Source organism: Erithacus rubecula (genome assembly GCF_903797595.1).
Source record: "Erithacus rubecula genome assembly, chromosome: 6".
In the NCBI taxonomy this organism is placed as follows: Eukaryota; Metazoa; Chordata; class Aves; order Passeriformes; family Muscicapidae; genus Erithacus; species Erithacus rubecula.
Window position 1 is genome coordinate 38,387,616 of NC_136688.1, and position 18,466 is coordinate 38,406,081.

Below are 18,466 nucleotides of genomic sequence, written 5' to 3' on the forward strand. Positions count from 1 at the left end.
AGGCAGCCAACCAGCTGGGAACGACTCCTGAATATGCAGATGGACACCCAGGAGGTCAGCTCCGACACCAGCGCCCAGCCACCTGCCCTGCTGTCTCACACTCACAGCCCCCAGAGCCAGCCAGGCAAGGGCTCTCGGGTGCCAAATTGCTGGTGCCCAGGTGACCAGAGGCCCAGAAGAGCATTTTTACCCTGGAATTTGGCTGGAAAGCCCATTCTGGATCCAGGATGGTGAACTGTTGGTGAGATGATGAAAATACAAGCAGTGCCACAGGCAAGGAAGGAGCTGGCCCAGATCCCACCAGCTACCCATCTTCCATGGAAACTGGTCAGGCATTTCCAACATCCCACACTACGGGGACACGGAGAAGTTTTGGCTATCCTGGAGGTCTGCAGTGATGGACATGGCCAAGAAATGGGACAACACAGGAAAAGCAGCCACACAGAGTCCCTTGTTTGTCACAGGGTGCTTCACCTGCAGAGCTGGCATCCATCACTCCCAGCTGAGCACACCCTGACCCCAGCCCCAGGACAAACCTGCCTGCCCCGGCAGCACATGTGGTTGTCAGACATTTCTCATGCAGGAGCTGTGGGTGGGTGAGCAAAGCCTAGCCAGGCATGCCACTCCTGGGGCTTCATCTGCTTTGCTTCCATGTGCTTATTGAGCACAGCAATGCTTACTGTATTCGTTGGGTAAGCAGGAGGTTGTGGTTAAAAGCAGTTGACATCAGGTGGTCACTATTGTTCAAGGATATTAGCCTTCGAAAGGCAGATCACAGAGAAATCCCTGGCAGAGAGCATTTCTGGCTCAGTGATCTTTTTATTAAAGCAGTCAGCTCGTCCTCAAAGCTTCAGAGACTATCCCCTGTTGGTTTTTATTCAACCTCCTTCCTTTAAAAATGATCTCATATTTTGAAGCTTGTAGTTTACCATTCATATATTATTAAGCAGTGGCTAAATAAAGCACATGTGCATAACCCAGACTTGGCTCCTTGAGAGATGCCTGGCTGCCAGACAGCCCTTTATAACTATCCCAGGCTGATTCTCAGAATCTGTAAATAGGTTCCTTGGGTTTTCTTCCACCTGTGGTTCCCTGCCTGGAAGCAGAAAGAAAACAGAATCTACCTGGGGAATTCTCAAATGTTTTCAACATACAGAGCAAACCTGAGGAGCAGGGCTTACTTATGGTCTAATCTTCCTGTTTCCCATGGCGAAATGACCTCATTGCCCGTTTCTAACCATGCAGCATCCCAGTGGGTGATGCTTGCGGCAATATCATCCCACACGAGCTCAGCCCCACGGTTTGCCAAGGTGAGCCGGAAAACCGCAGGAAGAGCTGCCCTGCAGCAACGCAGAGCTGCTTCAAAGAAGAGCGTCCTGAAACGGCACTTTTCGTAATGCACAGGATTATTTATTACACCTTGCAATACATGTGCTGTTACATACAATAACGTCTATATACATGCTCATATAAACACGTCATACATAGATTTTTATACGTATGTGATCCATAAATAAGACTATTTAACATGAGATATATAGAATGCATTGATACATATATTATCACGTATGGTAATATGTTATGAGCGGACCCTCGCCCGGCCCTGCCCCGCAGCCCCGCCCCCCGCGATGGTCCCGCCCCGCCGCTCCCCTCCTTCCGGCCGGCTTGGTGCGGTCCCGCGCGCTTCCGCCTCGCGCCGGGCCTGGTTCCGGTGTCCGCCCTGCGGCCCCTCCCGCCGCCGCCGCCGCCGCCGCCGCGATGGTGCCGCTGTGGCGGTCCCGCTGCCTCGGCCGCGCGCTGGGCCGCTCGCTGCGCGCCCTCCGACAGGTACGGCCCGCGGGCACCGGCCGCGGGGAGCGGGGCGGCGAGGGAGGGCGGCGGCTGGGCGGGCGAGGTCGGCGGCGCCAAGGGCACCGGGACGCGTCCCCTGCTGCCTGGCGCTCGGCGCCGCCGCCCCGGGCACACGTCAGGGCCGGGCGTGGGAAGGGGTGGCCGGGCTGTCCCCCAGCCGGGGCGGCGGCGGGCGCGGCGCTGCCCCTTCCAGCGGGTGCCGCTGCCCCGCTGCCGCCCGGCGCGGCCCGGCGGGAAGGGCGGCGGCGCCGCGGCACCGGCAGAGCGGACCGGCTCAAGGGCTTCCGTGCGCCGCCGCCCTCGGGCTCCGGCGGCCCCGCCTGCCAGCGGCTGCAGCATTTGCGGCCCTCGCTGCTGGCAGCCGCCGGCCTGCGCCGGCAGAGACACCCCGGGCCCGGTGCGCCCGGGGCAGGAGCGGCAACAAACCGGTGCGTGGCTTGTTGTTTAAATCCTGTGCTCGGTTTTCGGAGCAGTCACTGACCCGCTGCGAGCGGCGGTAACCTCTGCTGGCTGCGGCGTGGGCTGGCAGAGCGCTGTAGCTGCTTAACCCTGAAGCTGCCCTTGGCCAGCTGGGTCCTGTCGTTCAGCGACTGCTGCACACATCTTCCGTTTAAACAGCAAACACGCACAGCTTCATGTGCACACACATGTGCGTGCATACCTGCAGGATGAGAAAGGTCACTTCTGTTCCATTGACAGGCTTGAGCCTCACAGCATGAGACTTGATTTTAGACATCCTGTAAATGCAGGCGAGCGTGTGTTGACAACCCATTGAAATGTAATGACACGTTTGTGTTTATAAATATGTGTGTATACATGTAAAACTGCATTATGAACAACTTACAAGTAACTGTACAGTTACAGTTTGTTGTACACGTGTAGAGACAAATTTATTATAATGCAGTTTAAACAAGCATATTAAAGTGTCATTTTAGCAATATTCACACTTTGTCAGCACTCAGTGATGCTGTGTAGTCGTAAAGAACAGGGAGACGTCAGATGAAGTACTCAAACCTGGTACAAAGCTAGTCTGAAATTCAGATTTTAGGCAAAATGCTAGTTGACCTTTTTCCTATTGAAAAAGTTCTGGTAGTGGTTTGATTTCCATTTCAGCAGCGATATGGGAAGTAAAATTTGATTATGATGTAATACAGGCTTTTTGGAGAGAAAGAAATAAATTCCAGAACTTCAGAAACCTCTGATGGCAGAAGTGAGAGCAATAGTCATGTACAAAATTCAGAAGTGGAGGATTGAATGGGAGGAGAGTGGAGTCAGTCGGGAAAGATTGACTGGGTTTTGTCTGTCTGTAAAAGAAGAAAAAGTCCTGAACTCACATCAAGTAGAAACCATGAATGTGCATCAATAGCCTGTAGCATGTCAGAAGTTGAGGCAGGGACAGGCAGATGTTGTAGTCTACGTGAACAAGTCTACAGAAGAACTGGTCTGGTAAAGATTGGTTTGATCAGGAGCTGCGTAGGATGCTTTGAGAATCAAATCCTTCTGTTCATCTGGACAGGAGTTCCTAAAGAACTTTTTCTTCCCTGTTTGATCCTCTCCTCATACTGGGGGAGTTCTGAGCCTCTTGTCTTAGTAACAGTATCATTCACCTCTCAGCATTATCTCCATCCCCTCTTGGCATCTGCCCTCCCAAGCTATATATAACCCATGGAAGCCGTACAGTGGGGTTTTCAGGTGATGCAGTGGTTTGTTCTCATCCTTGTCGAAGCAGCAGTTGATTTGCTCTCAAGGAGCCATGGCTGGAGAACCAGTTGCTGCTTTGCCTGTTGTTGGAGCTGCACAGCACTCTGGTTTGCCTCCGTTGAAATGAACTGCACTGTCAAGTTCATCAGATTCCTCACCTGAACTGGTCCCTCACTGTTGGTGTACTGGCTGTTGCTTTAGCTGATGCATTCCATGCTTCATGTCAGTGTGTAGTGACCTACTGAAAGGTGATGGCTCCTTGAAAGGTGTGGCCTGGGATGGTGCATGCCAGGGTCACTTTGACCTAATAACAGTTGTAAAAACAATTCTGAGAAGTCATGTGAAACGAGAGGGAAATATTAATCACTTGGTACGTGAGTCACTGGTTAATTAGAACAAGACTTCTTTCCCGAAGTGAAGGCTGCCTTTTTAAAGTGACCCAGAGTACTAATGCCAGGTAGCAAAGCTGGAATATTTTTATTCTCACTGAAAAAGCTCCAATGGAAGGCAGAGGGCAAATTTAGCCAAGTGATCCAGGAATAGGTTCAATTAGAATGATTCCTTGAGGGAAAAAAGGGAGCAGGAAGCAGTCCTGTCCAATGTCTCCTGGAGTGCATGTTCATCTCTGAGGTGCTGTAGTTAAGAGATAAACACACAGCAGTTCTGCAGAATGTAAGCCAGAGAAATCACAGTATCTTTTGTTAGTGGCTTCCTCCTCACATTAAGCTCTTTCCCTAATTTCTTAACCTAAAAGACATAGAATAGAGTAATACTAATTTTTTCCTCAATTTTGTTGCAGTTGTAGAACACAGACTTGACACCACTGACGGAAGAGAGCTGAAGATGTGTTTTCTTGTGGTGATTTATTTTAGGACAGGCCTTCTAAACTTTCCTTTTGGGTTTTAACTTCACGGTAAACTGGTCCTAAGCAAATAAAATTGTCTTTGGTTTTGCTTCAGTCTGGGGCTGTTCCTTTATTTACAATTTATTGTCTGTCATGCTACGAATGTCTTTAACCACTTTTTTTAATAAAGCACACAGGGAAACATTAATGGATAGAGGGGAATTCAGGTTGCTTGATACTCAGTTTGTGATTGACTCCATGGTATCTGGGACACTATGGAAAGTGGGAAAAATAGGACCAATACAGAGTGCTGAGGATTGTGGTGCTCTAGACAGCTGACCCAGTGAAGTTAAGTTGGAGTTTGTCTTACTGATCCTAGCTTAGAGCTGACTCTACACAAACTAGATCTGAATTAGCAGGGGCCAGTGCTGCACCAAGATTAGGCATTGTAGCATTCAAGATGACTCTTCAAAGTCTACACAGTGCTTGCTGCTTTCCCTTACCCAGCCAGGCTTGGGGCAGGGGCTCCAGCAGGCCCTGCCAGAAGCCAGTTTTGCAGGACTGTTGGTTCAGAATCATTGATGGCTGCAGTGAACTGGCAAGCAGGGTAGCTGCATGGTGTTGTGCTGGAGCTCAGCAGTAAGTCAGACTTGCTGCCTGCATCCTTGGCAAAGCTACTCACAACCCTGTTGAATTGGCCATTGATCACTGAGTTGACTCTGTGTTAATATCCGACAAGTAAATCCATTTATAAGCTCGGCTAATTAAACCACCGAGGGCTTGATTCCAGGCCTGTTAGTAGTTTTGATACAAAGTGTTCATTGGATATGTTTCTGTACTCTGCAGCACTCAGTCCTGTAGATGGTGTGCCAAGCTTAAGTACATTGTTGGTCCTTGGTCTCTGTGTTGTCTTGCCACACAGCTGCTCAATTTATTTTGATATTTAAGGTCAGTTGATCCTGCTTTCTTTGCTGAAACTGAAATCAGGGCTTGTATGCAAACTTTACTACAGATGCTGAAGGTGTGAAGAAAATCTGACTTTCACCTTAGCTGCTGGATAAGGGCTTTGAGAGCTGTTTTGGGCTCTTGAGTTGCTGTTACTCTAAGCCAGTCAAGTGTATTTCAGTTGCAGTTACAGTGCTATTTTCTGATTGCTTTTAAAGAGCTTCTAAAGACCTCAATCCTGCAGGTTTGATGTGAGAGAAATGTAATAACAGTAGGGGAAGTAACTGAAATATTTTGAAATGTCTTCTACTTTTGAGCGCTGTTGTGCTGAGCTAGGAGTGCAGTCAATGATTGCACAGGTATGAAGTAAAACCAAAGAATGTGGAATTCTTGGCTAATTGACAGCAGTAGAAATTTTACCATTGAGAGGAATTGTGGCCTTCTGGAGTTCAAAGGCTCCATAGCTTTAGAAAAAAAAAAATCCTAGATGCTGCATTCATGACTGTAGAAGTAAACATCGTGGGATGTTTTTTCATCATAACCCTTTACCTTCTCTTTCATAGCAATATGAAAGCATCAAATTTAATGTCATTGCATCAAAAAGCACCCTGGGAGGAGACAAAGGATAGAGAAGGGCATAGGTGCTCTCTTGGTCTAGCACGCTGTGGGAAGGTGGTATGCCTGCAAACTGGAGCATGGGAGCAGTTGGTCCTGTGTCTGATTCAAATCTCAGGGAAAAACCAAAGTCCTTCTAGGATGGGTTTGTCTTCTTGCAATACTGATACATCCTCTTCTCTCTGACAGGGGAACTGTACTCTGGCAAGATGCCCTTTGTCTGGTGAGTCTTACACTTTTATTTTGTTTTAGACTACATAGAAAAGAACAGAGCTGATGATGGAGGTTGGTAATAGGTCTGAGGTTCATTTCTATCAGTCAGGAAGTGAAGAAGTAGTGGAATGAGCTAGGTTTCCATGGGAGTGCCTCCCTTGCCTGATGAATATGCTGCCTGATCCATTTGGCTCTGGTGAAGATTTCACAGCAGCAGCACAGTGTATTTCAAGCATTGCAGTGCTTGAAGCACATGCTGTTGCAGATCCCTAGCCCTCTAATAAACTCCTTTGAAAATTATGCATGAATATTAAGTGACCTGTCAAATCTAGTGTGCCTATGAACTCCACTTCAGTGCTTAAACTGTTTTTCCTTAGAGCTCTGCTTTTTCTCGCTGTGCTGTGTTCATGTAGCATTAATTCACTCACTTCTGATTCTACTTTGAGAAACCAGTTAACTCTGCTTTTTTGGTCTCTAGAATTCCAATATCAATTCTTTAGTAAAGGATGGTGTAGAAATTCTGTTGCTTTTTTAAAATATCAAGTAGGGGAATGGTTCTTCCTCTGGCAATGTGTAATTGAGATAATTATGTTCTCCAGTTAATATGCTGACTCTCTTTAAGATCAGTCTGGAAAACTGCCCAGTGCCCTGTTAGAGACAAAGGACAGGAGTTCAGTTCATAATAAAAATTGCAGTGTCAGGACATATCAGCAGTGTCAGAAGGGGATAGTGGGGTATGTGAAACTGGGAAGCTGTGCAAGTACTTCCCTGTTGCAAGTTTTGGAAAATAATTCTCTGGACAGGGAGTGGGCATAGAAGAAGGATGATGGATGGCTCATTACTCTGCTCTACACCCTCTTTTCAGTCCTTTTTTTCCTCCTTAGCTGTCTCTGCAACTGTGAGGCTTCCTGGGGATGCCTCTTACAGGGCTGATACCTTGCTCCTACCCTTTGTACAGGTGTGGATAACTCAGCAGTCCTGGAGGTGGTTCCTCATAGCTCTTCCCTGATTTTGCTCTGACCAGGGTAGCTGCTGCTTTCTTTTCCCTTTTCAAAGTTATCCTTATTAGCTTTGTTGTCAAGCTATAACTGTTTTCCCCATCTGTATAAATCTTGATGAGACAAGACCACTGTTCTTGGCAAGCTCTGGGCAGGTCCCAAACTTCTTTGAGAGTGGGCAGTGGTGTCCTCTGCCTTCTTTTATCTGATGGGGATACTTGAGGGCTGGATGATATTGCTGTGGGTAACTCCTTTCTCATTCACAGGGGTGTCTGGGAGCCAAGGACTGGCTTACACAAACAGCAGGAAGCTTGTGTAAGTATCCACAGGAAAACTGTCATGTGGGGAGACTAGGACTGCTCTAGCCATGATAAGATTTGAGGTCTGAGAAACAGAATATGCTTGGCTGTCATGAAATCCTTGTGTGCATCATAGGAACATGGAGCAAACCCTAACAAAATCTCAGTTTTGCAGGTTGAGAACTGAAAACAATCTTTGTCCGCAATCAGATCTCTAGGGAAGGGACAGGAATGAGGAAACCAGTGATAAATGGATTTCTGCTCATTGATTATCTGACTAGAGGTGTTTGCTCTATGATAGTCTCCTGGTAGATTTTCTTTCAGGAGTAGTGGGGTCATTCATAGGGCTGTTGTTCATATGTCAGGGTTTTCATTACTGAGGTGGTCTTAAAAAATGCATTTGGGGAAATAACCATAAGAATACATGCATAAAAGCCTGAAATACCAGTCTATTTGTACAAAGTAGCTTGTGATAGAGGAAATGCTAAAGCATGTTTGTTTCAGTTTTCCAAATGTGATGTCAGTAGATATAAAAATCATCCTTTGGAATGCTTGAGGTTGCCAGCTCCCTATGAAGAAACATGGTGGAGGGAAATAACTTGGATGCATTTTTGGATGCATTGGCATAGGCAATTTATGGTGCTTTTCTTTTTTTTTTTTTTTTTTTTTTTTTTTTTTTGAGCAATCTTAACAACTTCTGTAGAGACGACAGTCCTAATCTGGAGGTAAAAAAATAGCTGCTGCACTAGTCTTGGGTATTGTGTGGGTTGGCCAGGTCACCCTTTAATCAGTATTTAAGTCACAAGGGTTCTGTTGGATTGTCTGTCTAAATTAAAATTCCATACATGTCAGTTCTTGCTGAGTTTCTGAGAGCACTCACAATGGTAGGATGTAATGTTTCCTTTCTTACTGGATTATTGCAGCTTGAACAGTAAGTATGAGTCCATTGGAACAAATGCATCAGAACAGCCAAGCAGCCTTTCACATCAGTTAAGCAAATGTAGATTCTGTGCTTTAGCTTGGAATGTTCTTCTGTGTTCATACTTTTCTCTCTTTCTGCAGAGTAAATAGCTCCAGTGTCTTCACTGTCCGCTACTTCAGAACCACTGCGGTACATAGTAAGTAAAAAGTCAGGAATTAGGGTGATGTACCTCTTGCTGTCCTGCCAACAGCTACCTTCCATCCTTAGTCAAGGCTCACTGCTGTCCTGCCTGCATGGATGACTCAGGGTTTATATCCCCAGGGCCTTAAAGATTTTGTCTGGAATTCCTGTCACAATGTGCCTTTCAGTCAAATGTGAATTTCTCTGGTGTTTAAATGTTGATCAGTGTTGAAGCATGGAGAATGAGAGCAAATGATATCTGATGGCCTGCCTCCTTTAGCAAAGTTGTGAAGACAAGAATGAAGCAATGCCATAAATGTTTAGCTCTGAGTGCAGTCATATCTGTTTGTCTCTCACACAGGGGATGAGGTGGTTACGGTGAACACACCAGCCTTTGCAGAGTCAGTCACAGAAGGAGATGTCAGGTGGGAGAAAGGTAAGCAATTGCCTCTTCCCTGAAATTCTCATTGCTGTTACTGCTGTGTTGGACACCTTGGGGATACATTACAGTTCACTGGCTGATATCCTGCTCTGTGCCTTTCAGTCTGTGACAAATGAGGCATTTAATTGCAGCTCTCCTAAGGGGTAAGCATTGCAGTTACTGCCTCATCACCTCTCTGTCAGAGGTAGTGTCTGATGAAGGGAGATGTCTAAGATGGAATCATTCTTAACTGTGCAGCAGATTGCTTGAGTTAGTGTTTTCTTTAGAAGAGAACTGGGGTGTAAAAGTTATGGGTTATTATGGGAAACTGCTGTGGGTAAAGAGGGGAGGCCAGAGCACACCTCCCTCCTCACAGTGGTCTTCATATCTGTCATTCAGCTGTTGGAGACACAGTGGCGGAAGATGAAGTGGTGTGTGAGATTGAAACAGACAAGGTAGGAGTTTCTGGACCAAAAGTTTTTCTAGTTCTATGGCAGGTACCCTGTATGGCTCCTCTCCTGCTAAGAGCTCCTAGAGCCTGCATGGCCCTGACTGTGTCTCCTGTTCCCTTCATGGAGAAAAGCTTTTCTCATCTAGTATGAAAACTTGCTGTGCCTTAAGTGAGAATTCTTGATAACCCTTACTCACCCATTTGATTTATCATCATGGTGTTGATGTTTGTTGGAACTGTAATTCTACTCCTCCTTCCAATTTGAGCACTTTGATTTTTGGAACCTGTTTGTGTTTAAACAAAAGAGAAATCTGTAAGCCATATGTTGTCTTCAGATTGTTTTAAATTTAGGCTTTAAGTTTATCCCCCCCTGAAAGGATTGTTAAGCCTTGAAGTTCTTGCTGAATTCTCTGCCAAGTTTTGTTTTCAGCTTTGCTGTCAGGAAGATGCTGGCAGTGGGTCAGTTCTTGACTGTACTCTGGAGATCAGACTATAGTTACACTGCCAGCATCTCCTGAAGCTTCTAACTATTGACACAAAATCCCAGTGGAGGGTGTGAAAAACTGGTGCAAATAGTGTGAGACATAGCTGCTGTTTGTGCCAAATTACAATGTGAATGTGCACATTTTGGCATCTTCTCTTGGGCACTTATTCTCCAAACAATGTTTGGGAGAATTTCACTGATTTTGGTTTTTTTTCAGACATCAGTGCAAGTTCCAGCCCCAGCAGCTGGTGTGATTGAAGCCCTTCTGGTACCCGATGGTGGCAAAGTGGAAGGGGGGACACCTCTTTTCAAACTCAGGAAAACTGGAGGTAAGTCAGGCACCTATAATTTGCGTAGGCCTTTGTGTTTCCACCATTTTTTTTTTTTCTGAAGATGAAAGCAAAGTATTTAGACAGATCCTGACACAGGTTAAATAATTCCTCCATCTGCCTCTGTAACTGGAAGAAAATATTCTATTCTGTTGTCCATTAGAAAAGTGTCATTTTCGTCCTTCTGAGGGGGATCTTCTCTTTTGTTTGCTCTGGAGAAGACTGAGTTCTTAACTATAACTAGTTGAGAATTCTTCTAACTCCCTTCTGTGCCCTCTTCTCTCTAGCATCCAGCCTCCTCCAATGAGGACCTCGAGGGTGTTCTTGAGTAAAACACTTCCACAATGGCTTTCTCTTGTGGTGACTCTTCTGTCAACTCAGTAGTGCTGAGAACATAAAGGCACTCTGCCTGAGGGTTTACTTTTGTTAGGTTGGTTTGACTCACAGGTCTCTGCCAGTGGAAGCTGGTGCCCTTACCATGGTTCTTCCTTGTCTCTCAGCTGCTCCTGCCAAGGCTAAACCAGCAGCAGCCCCTCCTCCTCCTGCAGCCCCTGAACCTGTAGCTGCACCTGCTCCTCCCCCTGCTGCAGCACCAATTCCCACTACAATGCCACCAGTGCCGCCTGTGTCAACTCAGCCCATCGACAGCAAACCAGGTGAGGCAACAGCCATTTGTTCCTGTTCTCAAGTCTCTCTTCTTTGGGGGAGTGTGTATAAGGTTAAAGACAGCAAACAGAGGCATTTATGGTGAACAGGCCTCCCGCAGTATTGCCCTGCATGCTCCAAACAGGATTGCTCAGCTATGCCTGGAACCTTCTCAGTCTAATTCAAGGCTGCTTCCATACTGTGTTGTTTAAGCAAGGAGCTCAAATGTGCTTTCTACCTCAGGGCTTTTTCTACCTGGCTTCTGTTTTTGACTGATGTGTTTTTTACCCTCAGTGTCTGCTGTGAAGCCGGCTGCAGCCCCAGCGGCAGCCCCTCCTGGGGAGGCAGTGCTCACCAAAGGTGCCAGATCAGAGCATAGGGTAAGCTGTGAGAACAGGGGCCTTGCCAGCACTTCTGTTGCTAGGTGATAATCTGTTCTGGCATAAGCCCTGAGCTTTCCAGATGTGTTCATATCCACCTGTACACACCCAGCTCAGTAGAGCTGTGACAGGTGGGAGAATTCTCTACATGAGGGAACCACTTACAAGTAGTGTGGAGGAAAAGCCTGGACCAATCTGGCACGGGTCTTTTCTAGGAAATAGTCTTGTCTTGAGCTCTGCTGACACAGGACAGAAGGACTCAGTGTGATCTGCTTGGTTTGTCCACAAGCAAAGGGTTGAGGCTGCTGAAACTGCCTTGCACATTCTTAAGAGAGCATGGTTGAGCAACCTGCTTTCTTAGCAGTCTTGCTTTTCTCACGTTAGCCACATGGAAAGCTGTGCATGCTTGGAGGTCTTGAGGAATGCAGAGGTCAGAAGTAGCTATACTGTGATGCATTTCAGCACTGCTTTTCGGTGAACTGTGTGTTGAGCTGAGCAGTGAAATAAACTCCTCGGCCTATTATGTTCCTGACCTAGAGTGAAAACCTTAGTTTTCAGGTGTCTAGTCAATCAGATGGCAAGAGAAAGGGGTTTGGGGTTTCTTGTGCATTTTGCCCTTGGATGAGCTTGAGGCAGCTTCTGCTTATACCTTTTTAAATTGCAGGTGAAAATGAATAGGATGCGTCAGCGTATTGCTCAGCGGCTGAAAGAGGCTCAGAATACTTGTGCCATGCTAACCACTTTCAATGAGATCGATATGAGGTGAGGAGTAAACCTCTTTTTCCCTTTATGAGTAGAAGCAGGTGAACAGTCATCTTTAAATAGCAGTCAAAACCTTGCAGGTTTTCCTTGGAGAGATTGGCAGCATGTCTTTTGGGACCTCTTTCTTAGGTGTGTACTGTGGTCTGCACAGCTTCTTCAGGACCGTGTTGGTGTTGTGTGAGGGGGTGCATAGCTTCCTAATGGCCTGTCCTTCCTTGGGAGTGACCTGCTACTTGTAATAGGGGTAGTCTCTGGTTCCTCTTCTATGGGCTTTTTAGTGGAAGACAAGTAAATGTTGAGCAGAAGATCAGAAGAGGCTAATATCACTTGCATATGGTGGCTGTTAGAAGACAGCAAGATATAGCATCTGCTTTCTGCCACTCCACCAGGTTACTGCTTTTGGAGGTATTTAACTTCCAGTGAGTTGGTTCTCCAAGGCTCATCAGCCTTTCAGGTGAGCATTGCTTAGGCCTAAGGCCTTTGCTGTCAGATGGCACAGTTTTCCAGAGACAGACCAGCACCCTTCTCCATCCTCTCAAGCAGGTGGGGGGCTCCTGACTCAAGTGCTTGCGTGGACTGAGCACACTAATGTCTTTGGAGGGTGGGCAGCTTATGTTACAGTACATTAAGGGGAAATTGTGCCCAAATCAAATTGCCTTGTGAAATCCTATGCTACTCCTTAAGACAAAACATGTAAATATTTGGGTCTCAGAACAATAAGGCTGGCAAAATAGTCTTGATTGGAGGGAAGTGCTGCAGCTTTATCTCCTCTCAGAGGCTCATTGAGGTGTCGCTTTACGCCAGCCTGGGGCTCTCATTGCATCTGGTAATGTGGTTTGGATTGATTACTGTGAAGTTGATTTGTGAAGACCTGTGCTGGGGCCTCCTTCTTCCCACGGGAGTCAGTGTCTGAAAGGAGGAGGCCTTAATGAGCCAGTTCCATAGCAAGCTGCATCCTCATTGCTGCAGTCCTTGTGTCTTGGGAGGCACTAATGTCTTTGGGCGGTAATCCTAACCCTAAACAAGGTTAGGCACAGGAAAACAAACACTTTAAACCATGGAAAATCCTGCTCCTTGGTGAAACAGTCTCTTCAAACACTAAAGGTCTCTGAAGGGGGAAGGGATGAAACATGCAATTCTACAGCATCTGGTGTTAACCTGGATCGGTAGAGCTTGTAGCCACAGTTTGGCTGATGTTTTGTAAACGGCCTCAATTTTGATTAATAGAAACAGTGAGAAAATGTGATTTATCTGGTCATGAGCTGTGAGTAGACTGGCACCCACTACCATAGCACCTGGGAAAATTCCTTTCATATTCACTCAACTCCCAAAGCCAGAGGGCTGGGTACAAAAGTGGTGTTATGCTGTCTGGTGATGAATTTGCAGAGTGATTGAGATCTTTTCCTTTGATCACTTTGATTTAATTTCCTGCATGTTTACTGCTTTTGGCATTTACTGGTTTTTCACCTTTCTATGTCAGCGCAGCCACACCTGCATTTGCTCTCTGTAGTGCCACACTGGTATGAGCACTGGCATCTCCAGAGATTAGGTGGCAACATCAGGCCTAAGCAGGAAACACTTGCATCTGTGCTTGGCAGTGTGGGCCTTGCAGGTTTACCCTGGCTGTGGAGCTTGTGGTCCAGAACCAGTTTCCATTTGAACCTTTGGCAGGAACTGTAGAGCCATGTACATATATGTGAAGGGTTTTGCAGCATACTGGAGGTTTCCCACTTGGTGGTGCAGATTTGCATCCTTGGGGCTGGCACTGAAATCTGTTACAGAGTGAGGGAACAGTGTTTTCTTGGACTCCACCTTTACCAGCATTATCATCTGTTTCACAGCAACATCAGGGAGATGAGAGCTGTACACAAGGATACCTTTCTCAAAAAGCACAACCTGAAGCTAGGTTTCATGTCAGCTTTTGTGAAAGCTGCAGCCTTTGCTCTGCAGGACCAGCCTGTTGTGAATGCAGGTGAGTGGGGACCCTTGCTGGTGATTTACAAGTCTAGGGAATGTGGCAGAATGGAGGAAAGCAAACGTCCAAGTCCATGGCAGGAGTAGTAGCTTGTAGAAGCAAGTCACATACTCAGGAAAAATGGGAACAGTCCTGCATACTGCAGCTGATTTTGCTAATGCCACTTACATAGGTAGAGGACAGCTTGCCAAGAGGGACTCAGTTAGGAAGGGGTGAGCAGCAGTGGGGCTGGGGCCATGCATATGCAGCCTGCAGAGGGCTGAGCCTGCTGGTTGGTGTACAGGTGGCTGCTGTAGGCACTGTGCAGTTCCTGGGCGTGTCAGAGGTGCTTGCTGAAACACAGAGCAGAATAACCAAGGGAGAATTACTGAGAAGGACTGAGCTGTGTGGACTGTTTTCCTTCTGTCTATCCTGGTGCCTCTCCCACAGGTACAGCAAGGGCTTATTCTTCTCTGGAGTTACGTTTAAGCTAGACATGAGCAAGTTGTTACGATTTGGTAGCCTGTGAAAACCTTGATCTTAAGTTCTGCATATATAACACAAGTTTTTTCTCTTTCTTTCTAGTGATTGATGACACGACCAAAGAGATTGTGTACAGGGACTATGTGGACATCAGTGTCGCTGTAGCAACTCCCCGGGTAGGTACCTTGGGTGCTTTGTCCATGCTTCCTGCAGCCTTTCATAGAGGATGATCTGATACTTTGAGCCAGCTCAACTTTGTGCTCTGCTGCAGTAGAAATTAACTGTTTAGAACTGATTATATAAATGAGACACCTGATACATTATGGACTGCTGAGATAAGTTTTGAGAGAAGATGGAGTACCAAGAATATTCTACCACTAGATTCATCTTAATAAGAGTTCTGGTAACAGGGTAAATATAGATCTCAGTTGTTAATGAGTAGGGCCAGGTTAGGGAAACTGTCTTGTCATGAATCCATGACATAGACAGTAAAAGCTTTGGATGTCCTGTCTTCTGGCTAACTTTGCTGTGCTGTTCCACAGAGATGTTTCTGTCCAGGGAGAGTATGGAATGGAGTTACAAATGTCAAATTAGTGAGTTACCTTCTTGATTAGAGGATTCTGCTATGAAGCAGAGGTTTGACAAAGGCTGAAGTTCTATCACTGCCTTCTCCCAAAGTCTAGGGGAGGCCCAGCATAAAGAGGTGAGAGAAAGGTGCCAGCTGAAATCTCCCAGTGCCTCACCTGGGAATTTATCAATTTGGAGCTGGCTTCAGACAGACCTGGTTAATTTTATGAGATAAGCTAACAAAGGCAAAGATGATGGCTCAGTTTAAGGTGTCAGCCCTTGATGTGTGTCATGCCAAGTTTCCTGTCAGGCTGCCATCGTGTGAGGCAGCTCTGCCAACCAGCTGCTGTGGGCTGAGGGGAAGGCAGGAGCTCTCTGGGGCTGTGTCCAGGTTCTTGCCCCATGACAGCTATCTGTGTGTCACTGCACTGAATTTGCTATTCATGGACTTTGCTTCTCCCCAGGGTCTGGTGGTCCCTGTGGTTAGGAATGTAGAAACCATGAACTTTGCTGACATAGAGCGGGCTATCTACGAGCTGGGGGAAAAGGTAAGGGCAGTTTTCTGAAGAGGGTTGGAAGGAATGGAAAGAATTGGAAATGCTGGATCGACATGTATTGATTTGGTCTCTGTGTCGTCATCTCTGACCTCTAACCCACTGAGTTGTGCTGTGAGGAGTGATCCAGTTACATGGCTGGCTGTGCCTCTGCCTTCTAGGACAGCTCTACTTGTTGCACTTCCAGAAGGCTTCAATCTGTGCATTAGTGACATGGTGTATCTTCACTTTTGTCTTTAACGGCCAAGGGCGAACTGCCCTGGGGGAGAAGTCTCTGTGTCAATCTCCTGCAAAAGCAGGAGTTGGAAGCAAATGCAAGAGAATCCTTCCCCAAAGCCAATAGTTGTTCACTCTAAAGACAGCATGCATTTTCAAGCAATTTGTGCTGCTTTTCAGCTGAACAAATCAATAAGCAAAGCTCTTGCAATCAGTATTTATTCCTGGAGAGACTGGATGTCCAAACCCTTGTTCTTTGCTCTCTGTGATCTGTGTGGCTTTCTAAGACCTTATTTTCATTTCTAGGCACGGAAGAATGAGCTGGCCATTGAGGACATGGATGGTGGCACTTTCACAATCAGCAATGGTGGGGTTTTTGGGTCACTCTTTGGAACACCTATCATTAACCCACCCCAGTCTGCCATCTTAGGCATGCATGCCATCTTTGACAGGCCTGTGGCTGTAGGAGGCAAGGTAGGTGGACCTGCACAGGGGGTTTTAGTGAACAAAGGACAGGGCTCAACAGACTGAGGACTTTTTTCTAAGGGGTTAATGTCACTTTTGAAATAATTTAGTGTGAAGGAGGAGCAGAGACTAATGGGTGTAGGACTCCTTTGCTGGCCCTGGTATTTGTCTGAGTTGTGCCGGGGACTTTGGTCTCTTTCTGTGAGTGGGCAAGCTGGTTATAATCTGTTCAGGTGTGGGAAGGAGGAGGTTGTAAGGTTGTAGCCTTCGTGACAGGGAGCAGTTCTAGGAAGGGACCTTATCTTGTCTGTGGCATGGGCCCAGCCTGGGTGGGTGGGTAGGTCATTTTGCCAGGCAGGACACATGCAGGAGAGCCTGAACCCAGATTCAGGGTCTGGGGAAAGAGCCAGGTTTCCTGAGTTGCCAGAGGGGAGCGTGCAGGCGGGAGCGCTGAGCTCACTGGCGCCGTGTCACTCCTCAGATCGAGGTGCGGCCGATGATGTACGTGGCGCTGACCTACGACCACCGGCTCATCGACGGCAGAGAGGCCGTGACCTTCCTGCGCAAGATCAAGGCGGCGGTGGAGGATCCCCGCGTGCTGCTGCTCGACCTGTAGGGCAGCCACACCCCCACACAACCCACCCAGGACAGGGCAGCACCAGCAGGGACAATGCAGGGCATTCAGGAACTGGCAGGGCTCATTCCAGTCTTTCTCCCTCCGCTGTCATCGGAGCTGTCCCAGAGGGAATTGCGGGGATAGCTCCTACCTCCTTTCCTATTTTGTTTAATGAAGGTTTAGTATCTCACAATGCAGTGGGTCAACCACTGAATGGCGCTGCCTTTCCAGAGCCATCTGTGTGGCATCCTCTCCCTCACAGCACCAAACTCTCACCTCTAGCTTGTCCTATACCACTGGAAACTGCTTGCTGCTGCTGTGCTAGGGTACCCTTCCCTGCCCCTCTGTGGCAGGTTCAGCTTTATTGCCTAGCACTAAGGTTCCTGGGAGGGAGAGGAGAGGAAAGGCTATTGTCCTGTCCATGTTTTGCTTGAAAATATTTCACTCATCTGCCTTGCAAGGGTGGTCTGACCTCGAGGCCACTTGCAGGAAAAGTTTTGGTCAGAGCAGGGTTTGAGGTAGGTGTTGTGTCATGCTTCTAGCAGTGCCCTAGTTACACTCCCTCCACAGACAGTAACACGGGGTGGCAGCTCCCCTACTTTCCCTTGGAGATTGTCTTTCACCAGCCCAGTCACTGTGGCATGAATGTTCTTGTTGGGGTGGGCAGAGCCCACTGTGACCTCTGTGGAGGTAGCACTGTTCCTGGGGACAACCCTTTCACCATTACATGCCCGATGTGGGGGTGAGAAGCAGCCCCCAGCAGCTCTCCTTGGCTCACAGCTCACTGGTGGTGGATCTGACTGCTGGCTTCCTGCGTGCAGGGGCTTGGCCTGCTCCCAGCACACACAGCTGGGGGGGCCAGGCCTTTCACTGTCATATAATCCCAGCCCACGGGTGCTGGTTTTGGGGGGAGGGGGGCAGTTCTTAATCTGATAGCGCACACATGAATTGAGGGGTGAGGGGGTTGCTAGTGCCTGCAGAGTCTATTACTCTTACCCCCTACACAGAACTTGTAACAAAAATATTTAACACAGCGGATTTTAAATGAAATAAAACTGTGCAACGACTGCAAGGTGGGGTGTGTTTGAGGGGGTGAGGACTGGCATCAGCAGCATCCTAAATGTAGTGTTATCTGGTGGTGAGAGAAAAGAGGCAATGGGAGCTGATCCCGTTACTGGTGATACTAAATTGAGTCTTCTCTGCCTGTGAACACTGCTGTCCTTAAACTCTGCCAAAGAATTTGTTCTTCCCAGCAAAGAGGAGGTTTTTAGAGCTGGAAACCATCCTTTTCTAGCAACAGAACTGTTACAGATGGTGAGGAATTCCCAGTGCTAGCTAAAGGGCATGATGGCCAAGCGGGAGTTCTGGGACAGGCTCATAAAGCTTTTCAGAAGTTGTGTTTTTACTGCTGCAACAGGGGAGAGTTGTAATTCATGCAAGAGTGGGAAAGGCTGTTGCAGAGGGAGAAAGGAAGCAAGAACAAGGAACAGGAGAAGCTCTCTGGGGTGCTGGGTGTGTCCCGGAGAAGCTGTCCTTGTTGGGACAATACAAAATCATTCCTGTGTCATGGC

At 47.4% G+C, this 18,466-nt stretch overlaps 1 protein-coding gene across 1 annotated transcript; it reads left to right on the forward strand.

Moving 5' to 3' along the window:
- The first annotated feature begins 1,672 nt into the window (after positions 1-1,672).
- DLST (dihydrolipoamide S-succinyltransferase) lies at positions 1,673-17,967 on the forward strand. The gene is made up of 15 exons (XM_079307797.1): positions 1,673-1,827; positions 6,146-6,179; positions 7,434-7,482; positions 8,529-8,584; positions 8,930-9,004; positions 9,389-9,444; positions 10,142-10,253; positions 10,754-10,909; positions 11,193-11,278; positions 11,943-12,040; positions 13,882-14,012; positions 14,580-14,653; positions 15,509-15,592; positions 16,121-16,288; positions 16,761-17,967. Exons 1-15 carry the CDS (start codon positions 1,759-1,761, stop codon positions 16,893-16,895), a joined length of 1,383 nt encoding a protein of 460 aa, XP_079163923.1. The 5' UTR covers positions 1,673-1,758; the 3' UTR covers positions 16,896-17,967.
- Positions 17,968-18,466: the final 499 nt, after the last annotated feature.

Coding starts and splice junctions, on each gene's coding strand:
- DLST (XM_079307797.1), top strand. CDS start 1,759: ATGGTGCCGCTGTGGCGGTCCCGCTGCCTCGGCCGCGCGCTGGGCCGC. Junction 1,828..6,145: donor CGCTGCGCGCCCTCCGACAG/GTACGGCCCGCG, acceptor TCTCTCTGACAG/GGGAACTGTACTCTGGCAAG. Junction 7,483..8,528: donor ACAAACAGCAGGAAGCTTGT/GTAAGTATCCAC, acceptor CTCTTTCTGCAG/AGTAAATAGCTCCAGTGTCT.